The 8,139-nt window shown below is 40.3% G+C and overlaps 2 protein-coding genes across 2 annotated transcripts; both read left to right on the top strand.

The window, feature by feature from the left end:
• The first annotated feature begins 986 nt into the window (after positions 1 to 986).
• On the top strand, positions 987 to 5,708 carry otub1b (OTU deubiquitinase, ubiquitin aldehyde binding 1b). Its single transcript, XM_030722622.1, has 7 exons — positions 987 to 1,136; positions 3,060 to 3,121; positions 3,544 to 3,642; positions 3,800 to 3,918; positions 4,065 to 4,149; positions 4,959 to 5,153; positions 5,370 to 5,708. Exons 1-7 carry the CDS (start codon positions 1,055 to 1,057, stop codon positions 5,565 to 5,567), a joined length of 840 nt encoding a protein of 279 aa, XP_030578482.1. The 5' UTR covers positions 987 to 1,054; the 3' UTR covers positions 5,568 to 5,708.
• Positions 5,709 to 6,467: 759 nt separating this feature from the next.
• On the top strand, positions 6,468 to 8,106 carry cskmt (citrate synthase lysine methyltransferase). The gene is made up of 2 exons (XM_030722753.1): positions 6,468 to 6,618; positions 7,400 to 8,106. Exons 1-2 carry the CDS (start codon positions 6,537 to 6,539, stop codon positions 8,074 to 8,076), a joined length of 759 nt encoding a protein of 252 aa, XP_030578613.1. The 5' UTR covers positions 6,468 to 6,536; the 3' UTR covers positions 8,077 to 8,106.
• Positions 8,107 to 8,139: the final 33 nt, after the last annotated feature.

Here is an 8,139-nt window from a genome sequence, read left to right as displayed (position 1 = left end):
CAATAAATTTAGGTTAGAGTAATGAGTAATATCAGAAACTAACCACCTCCTATTACTAATTTTATTTCACTTTTTATATAAATAAATACATTTATATAAGTGTAACTATGCATACTTATGAGTAATTTCAAAGTGAATTTCTGTTATTACTGCGGCCCCCAGTTTGGGAACCACTGGTTTAAATGAATCAACACCCTTGAGTTATACTGTCTAGAAACCTCAAAGCACAGGTCAAGAAGGAGGGGCTGCCCCTGCCTGAGCTTGGATCCGCCCTAGGTTTCTTCCTGTTAAATGGGAGTTTTTCCTTCCCCCTGTCACTAAGTGCTTCCTCATGGGGGTCGTTTGATTGTTGGGGTTTTCTCCATAATACTGTAGGGTCTTTACCTTACAGTGCAAAGTGCCTTGTTGTGATTTATAAAATGTTGTTTATGTAATTTTTTAAAATTGTCATCATAGTTATTCAAGAATGGCCGCCAACTTAAAAAAAAAAACAAGAAAAGGCACCAATTAAAACTACTTTTCTGAAGCAGCTAATGAGTAACTCTGAAGGGGACTCACACCCCCTCATAATTTTAGTTTAGTGATTGTGTGCAGAAATTTCACCTGATTTGCAATTTTACAAATAATCCCCAAACCAGTGACCTTACAAGTCTGTGAGGGTCTAGGGCTTAGGAAGGACTGCACACTTTACCAGCCTGGGAATCCTGCCTGGCCCTCAGGTAAAGGACCTGTCATAATGAGGTGGGGGGCTTTTTATGTCCCTAGCAGCAACACAAACTATTTCATAACCCTAGTCAAATATTTATTCTTTTATCTATTTATTTGTTGCCTTATAGTGAAAATATTAATATAAAAAGAAATAAAGTTTTATGGTAAAAATCTCTAAACTGCTCCGAGTGGGAATGTATGCAGCCAGTGGAATGTACTATAGGTTAGTAACACACTTCAGCTTTGTTAACCAAGCCATTATTCACACGAAAAGGTTCATCAACCAACCAACAAACAAATAAATAAAGTTTGCCGTTGGCCTGCGCTCGGAAGTGTGCGATGAGTGATGTCATGCGGAGGGAGGAAACCGATCTCGACAGCTAAGATGGCGGAGGAGCAGCAGGAGTCATCACAGGGAGAGATGGAGGGTGAGAGAAACAGTTACACCAACAAACATCCGAGAAACGGCGCTGCAATTTATCTTCTAAACGAAGCTCATATCCATGCGGGCATCTGTAAAGCGTTTCAGCCGCTGCCCCCTCCGCGCTAAATTTGGCTGATGTGCGGTGAGGGGTACACAGAGGCCAGAGCTGCTTGGCTAACGTTAGCTAGCTGCCACTGCTACACAAAGAGAAAAAAAAATACTTGTTTAGTTAATGTCAGGGCAACAGTAAGTGACAGTCCCAGAGACTTTGACTTTGGGAAATGCTTTAGGTGTGCGCATAATATTAAAGAAAAGACGTCATATTTTCAGTTTGTAAAACTACGTTTTTCGTCGTGGCTACAATTTGTTTTGTTTTCGCACAAGTCGGGCTAGCCAAGTTTAGCTGACTGACGTTAGCCAGTGGATTAACTTGTTTTCATGTTAACTGCTGATCACGAGCTGCACGCGTTTATGCTTCCTTGTGGTGTCAGAATTTTATTGCATTTTGCTTACATGCAGCTCGTATTCTTTCTTACTAAGGTGAAGTCAGTGGTTTCGCCAGCATGAGCGAAAACACCGAGATAAATGGATTTTCATACAAAAGACAAACAAACCAAAACGACATGCGGGACCTGGCGCCTCAGATTTTAAATAAATCAGCAGCTTGATCTGTACTGTATCACGGACAATCCAGTTGTTCAGCAGCCTTGTTTGTACAGCCAAAAATAATGCAGTCGTATTTGCTTGTGCAGGTAAAGACGGATCTTTAAATTTCATTGCAAAGTGTTAAAAAAAAAAAAAAAAGGCAGCAAAATCAAGTTATTTCATTTTTAATCCACAGCCTGTTTGTGTGTGACATGTTCACACAGCACTGCAGGTGCAATGCAGGTACACTGATACTGTCACTAAAGTCACACTGGGATGGCCGGATCCAGCTTTTCACGATTCCCATTCAGTACTCATACCTTTGTTTGGGAAACTGCCAACACCACCTACTGATAAGATAGTAGTGTTGAAATAATAATCTGTGTCCCTGACTGTGAGCAAGAGACTAGGAATCATTCTTTCATGTGGAAGGAAACATTAGGTTTAACTCGGACACCTTTCTTAACTTTGTAAAATAAAATGTAACAAATGGATACATTCAGTAATATAAATGCATGTAATTTATGATATTTACTAGTGAAATAATAAATGAAAAACAGGCCCAGATAAATACATGTGGCAAAGTAAACAGAACAGCATAGAACTGAACTGAACTGAATGGATTGGCATGGATATTCGATCCAGTTTTTTTTGGCCAGAATCAGACTGATATCCAATCCAAACTGGACTGGTGCAACAGTTGTTTGCCAAGTAGCAAATGTTTGGATCCTAACAATCTGAAACACAAGCTGAAATATAATGTCTTTGTACCACGGTTTCAGTTCTTTGATTTTTTTTTTTTTTTGTTTTTTTTTAAACCACAGACCTGGTCACCAGATCTTTTTCAGATCAGAAGAAACCAGACACTCCACTATTACGATGTATTTCCAGTTAACCTGAGCGATCCTTAAACATTCGTTTTCACCAGGCTAGCAACCTTTAACTAGGTCCGTGCAGCTTTCACAGTATGGGAAGATGGAGCTCTGGTGTGGTATTACGGATGTTTGTTCTGTAGTTTGGGTCTTGGTACAGCCCTGATATCTGTACAGAGTATTTTTCTTCTCTTTGCTACCACATTTATTGTATTTTAAATGTGTAGTACTCACTTACCATCATTGTAACACTATATGCTACACAAATAGTGCTCCTGATCTGGTGTGAATTTTATGTGTATATATATATATATATATTATAAAAGCTTTACCGTCCTTGTGGTCTACCAGCATGCCATTCAAGTATCTACTCCTTAAAGCCTCTAAAATCTGTCACCCTTCTCTTACAGGAGTGAACTGCCTAGCATATGATGAGGCCATAATTGCCCAACAGGACCGGATTCAGCAAGAGGTGAGGAAACCCCTTTTTATCGTAAAGGCCAAGTTTAATTTTATTACAGCAAACAGCAATAAAGATCAGGATCAACAAGTTTCCACATTCCAGTCTTTTTTTTTTTTTTTTTTTTTTTTTAAATGGTTAAAACTTTAGAAATCTCAGCTAATGCGTGGGCAAAGCTAAATGCATGCACTCTGAACATAAAGGAGGTGCATTTCTTTGAGAATCTTCTGAATTCAGGCTTTTGAACATTTGCAGTAATTAAACTGACCCTGACCTGCAATAAACTTTATTTGCACCGCTGTAAGCCTATAATGAGGATGAAACTTTTTTCTAAAAAGAAATGGCATAAATGTAAAGTCGCAAATGTACCGCGTAATAAAAAGTGTGGCGATGGCGGGCATGCCCTAATTAAAATGTTGTGTGTGATTGTGCAGATAGCCAACAGTAACCCTTTAGTGTCGGAAAGACAGGACTTGTCGGTGCTGCAGGGCGAGTACGCTGAGGATGACACAGTTTATCAGCTCAAGATCAAGGTCAGTCTGACCACAGACCTGCTCTCAGGTTTCTGCAGCCGCATTTCAGTCTCTGTCTGAGGCACCATTTTATCCAAAGTTTCTCTGTTGTTTACGTTGCCAAGTACAGTTTTGCATTTGATCTTACAGAATGATATAATTTTTTGCTTTATTACAGGACCTACACAAAAAATACTCATACATTCGCAAGACGCGACCAGATGGAAACTGTTTTTACAGAGCCTTCGGCTTTGCACATCTCGAGTCCCTGCTAGATGACAGCAAAGAGCTTCAGAAGTGAGTGCCACAGTGGTTACTGCGTGAACTTTTTATATTCAAATTCACACTTCTTCGGCATCTCAGACTATTTTTAAAATTCAAATAAGTGCATAGATGCCTGCTATATTTTACAGAGGTATTAAATACATATTTTGTGTCTTCAGGTTCAAAGCAGTTGCAGCAAAAAGTAAACTGGACCTTGTTAACGAAGGCTTCACTGAGTTTACTATTGAAGATTTCCACAATACTGTGAGTATCCCGGCAAATCTAAACATCCATCCATTCGCTTCCGCTCATCCTGTTCAGGGTCGTGGGGTGGCTGGAGCCTATCCCAGCTGTCATAGGGTGAGAGGCAGGGTACACCCTGAACAGGTCGCCAGCCTGTCGCAGGGCCAACACAGAGAGACAAACAACCTTTCACGCTCACGTTCATACTCTCATTCACACCTATGGGCAATTTAGTGTAGCCAATTAACCTAACCACAGTAAGTGCATGTCTTTGGAATGTGGGAGAAAACCGGAGTACCCGGAGGAAACCCACGCAAGCACGGGGAGAACATGCAAACTCCACACAGAGAGATTCCAAGGTGGAATCGAACCCAGGTTTTCCAGATGGTATTCTAACTGTGAGAACACCGTGCTGCCTGCAAATCTAAACACTCATTTTAAAATTACCGTAGTAGCAAATGTATATAACCTAGTCATAACTGGATTTAATATTTTTTTTTTTTTTTTTTTTGTGTGTGTGTGTTTTTTGCATTGCTGCTGTAAATATTCTTGAAAAAAAAGGCTGTTATTGTTATACTAGATAGAACAAAGAGGTGTAAAGCCCTCAGCCTGACTGACAGCATATCATTTGTCTTGTTGGATAAAGTGTGTGACAATAAAGGAGTCCAATGTTTTTTCCTTATTGTCTAGCCAATTCTAGATGGTCATCTGCCAAAGCACACAGTGTATTCAGTCAGATGGAGCACACAGACTGGTTCTGGCCAGTTAAATAGAAAGCTTTCCCCCTGAGTGCATGAGTCTAAATATGTAAATGTTGTTTTTCCTCCTAGTTCATGGACCTGATTGAACTATGTGAGAAACAGCCGAGCCTGCAGGAGCTGCTGAGCTCCTTCAACGACCAGAACGTGTCAGACTACGTGGTGGTGTACCTGCGGCTGCTCACCTCAGGCTACTTGCAGCGAGAGCATAGCTTCTTTCAGCATTTCATAGAGGGTGGGCGCACCGTCAAGGAGTTCTGTCAGCAGGTAGAGTTTTTCCCTTCGTGGATAATCATTTTCCTGGGGCAGGCTGGAGGAAAGCTTTTTTCTATTTAATTAGATATACTGTACATAACTGTTGAATTGTTATGACGGAAGATGTTTAAAGGAGTACACTGTTAGCCATTCTAATATGTATAATGAACATGTTGTCTAAAACAAACTCACATGTACTATGTTCCTTTTTCCCCTGCATTTTTCAAGGAGGTAGAACCAATGTCTAAAGAAAGTGACCACATTCACATCATCGCCTTAGCCCAGGCCCTGAACGTATCCATTCTGGTGGAGTATATGGACAGAGGAGAGGGAGGAACAGTCAATCATCACGTCTTCCCTGAAGGCGGAGACCCCCGCATCTTCCTTCTCTATAGACCTGGCCATTATGACATCTTGTACAAATAGCACTCCTGGCCACAGCCCATCTCATGCACTTCTTGCTGTGTGCCACAGCAGAGCATTCAAAAAACATCAGCAGCCACGCTGATGAGACATACATCTGTGTATGAGATTACACTCATGTATATGGAGAGAAAAAAAAAAAAAGAAATGAAATCACATTACTTGCCTCCTTTGCCCTTCTCTCCCCAAACCCCCAAATTTACCCTCAGTCATAACAAAACAGTTAAGTTTAAAAAAAAAAAAAAAAATGTTTGGAAAAATAGAAGTGACTCCAGCCATTTAGAGTTGTACAGGGTTTTTTTTCTTTTGTGGTTGTAAATGTTATCTACTTGCTTTGTTTGTTTATTTTTCCTTTGTTACACTGCGTTTCATTGAGTTTTATTAAAGCAATTTACATCTTATTTCTTGTGTCAGTATGATGTATTTTTAAAAATTAAATAGTGGAAGATTACAAAAACATCTGAGTCCTTCTGTGTAACCAACACTGCGCACTGATGTAAATTAGGGGTCTGTACTGTGCTGTATTAATACAGCTATACTTGAACTGAAAGCAAAACTTTGTGTGTCTCACAGTTGGAGTGCATTATTCCTGCAAAGCTCCAATTTATGGGCTAAAGTGGCTAAAATTATTTGACACCATACAGGAATAAATTGTATATAATCTACAAGAGAAAACATGCGCCCTTAAAAAGTTGTTGGTTACAGAGGAACAGTTTTATATATAGTTTACAAGATCAGCGCATGAGTAATGTTCATACACTGCGGCTTTTTACCAGCATAGTAAAGTGCGTGTACATTTCTTTACACCTGTACACACGCATGCGCAGTTCCGTCACTGCAGCGTAAACTAATCAAAGATCGTCTATGATAGCGAATGCTTTTCTCTAGTATTTTTCATGGTCCTGCTGGTACCAAGAAATAATCCCGAAGTGATAGGTCCTATGGCAAATCTTGAAGTGAAAATAAGCGAAGATGTCAGCGTTTTTAAAGTCGTTGGGCCTGTCAGGAAGAAGAGTTTTGGGCGCTTATTTACGCTATCATTCTTCTCTAACTGGTCTGTATGAACCTAGAATTTTTTTTCTTTAAATATCAGGCTTGACTGACTGAAATGTCTTCGTAACCCTACATATGACAGCCGAATAGATGAGCTAACTAGCCATAGCAGGTTAGCCATGGTTGAAGGACTTTCCGCTAACGTTGAGCTTTTGTGCAGATTTGCACGTGACTCCAAATTTCACTTTGTATCACATTTCAATTCGTGAGGAAGTTTGTGTTGATTTTATTGAAAAAGAGACAAAAAAAAAAAAAAAAAAATCGCACGAGGAAGCCCTCTGAAGTACATGCGGTTGTTAGTTTATTTGTTATTAAAGCTCATCACAGGTGTGTGGAAAGATGTTTCTTTAAAGGTATTGTCGCAGCCGCAGTGTGTCCTTCATACAGCGGTACTTTTGTTGGCGGAACTTCACTCACTGTTACACAGTCAGGGTGGACAGAATTAGTGTCAGTACAGCACCACAAACTGCAGCTTCCAAAAAACACATGACAGCAAAACATCAAATATTTAGTGCTGGAGCTTTACAAGAGTATTAGCATTGATTAAATGTATCTTATACACTGACGGGTTTTTGAGTTTTTATTGCTTCTGTTTATTATATAAACTTTAAGTCACCTTAAAGTTGATTGAACTTCTTCATGTGGAAATGAGTAGTGTTTACTTATAACCTAAGCAAAGGCCTCAAATCATTATGTTAAATAAAATAACAGGACCAAATAGGCACAGAGCCTTTTCTGTGTTTTACTGTTAACTCATGTGTCTCATCTTTGTTTCACCATAGCTGAATTGATTGAAAACATGGATAAGAAAGCAACCTGGGACCGCTTCTACGCCGAGACCAGCAGCAGGACACCCACCTTCAAAAACTTTGAGTGGTTTTTCGGTTTTGAATCTGTCCGAGATGTCATTATGCCCCTCTTGCAAACCATGTCCCGCCCAGATGCTGCACTCCGCGTCGTGGATATGGGCTGTGGAACATCAGCCTTAGGACCCTCTATTTACAGACACTCTCCTGTCTCTGTCCATGTCACTTGTGCTGACATTTCCCCCATTGCTGTGAAACTAATGCAGGAACACATTCAAGCTAAAGCCATTCAACCTCACAGTCTTTCTTCTCAAATTGAGTTTATAGAGCTGGACTGCACACAACTTGATAAACACTTTAGTGCTAGCACTGTGGACCTTATAGTTGATAAGGGTACTACTGATGCCTTGTTGAGGTCCAGGGAAGGGAAAGAGAAGGCTAGCCTGGCCTTAAAGCAGTGTTTAAGGGTGTTGCGGAATTCAGGGTCTTTGCTCCAGTTTTCTGATGAGGACCCTGATTCCAGGCTTCTTTGGCTGGAGACAGCTGCACAGGATCTGGGACTGATGACCGCGGATGTTGGGGTGCAGGAGGTTGGGGAGTTAAGGGGTGTCCAGTACTACTGCTACCAGGTGACACCTCACCTTGTTCTATAGCTGTAATGTTTTACTCCAGTAAATAAGAACAAAATGCAACAATATTTTCATTACTGTATTTCT

This window comes from Archocentrus centrarchus (genome assembly GCF_007364275.1).
Source record: "Archocentrus centrarchus isolate MPI-CPG fArcCen1 chromosome 18 unlocalized genomic scaffold, fArcCen1 scaffold_23_ctg1, whole genome shotgun sequence".
NCBI classification, from domain to species: Eukaryota; Metazoa; Chordata; class Actinopteri; order Cichliformes; family Cichlidae; genus Archocentrus; species Archocentrus centrarchus.
This window is presented reverse-complemented; position numbering and strand designations above follow the sequence as displayed.

Coding starts and splice junctions, on each gene's coding strand:
- otub1b (XM_030722622.1), top strand. CDS start 1,055: ATGTCATGCGGAGGGAGGAAACCGATCTCGACAGCTAAGATGGCGGAG. Junction 1,137..3,059: donor ATCACAGGGAGAGATGGAGG/GTGAGAGAAACA, acceptor CTTCTCTTACAG/GAGTGAACTGCCTAGCATAT. Junction 3,122..3,543: donor AGGACCGGATTCAGCAAGAG/GTGAGGAAACCC, acceptor GTGATTGTGCAG/ATAGCCAACAGTAACCCTTT.
- cskmt (XM_030722753.1), top strand. CDS start 6,537: ATGTCAGCGTTTTTAAAGTCGTTGGGCCTGTCAGGAAGAAGAGTTTTG. Junction 6,619..7,399: donor CTATCATTCTTCTCTAACTG/GTCTGTATGAAC, acceptor GTTTCACCATAG/CTGAATTGATTGAAAACATG.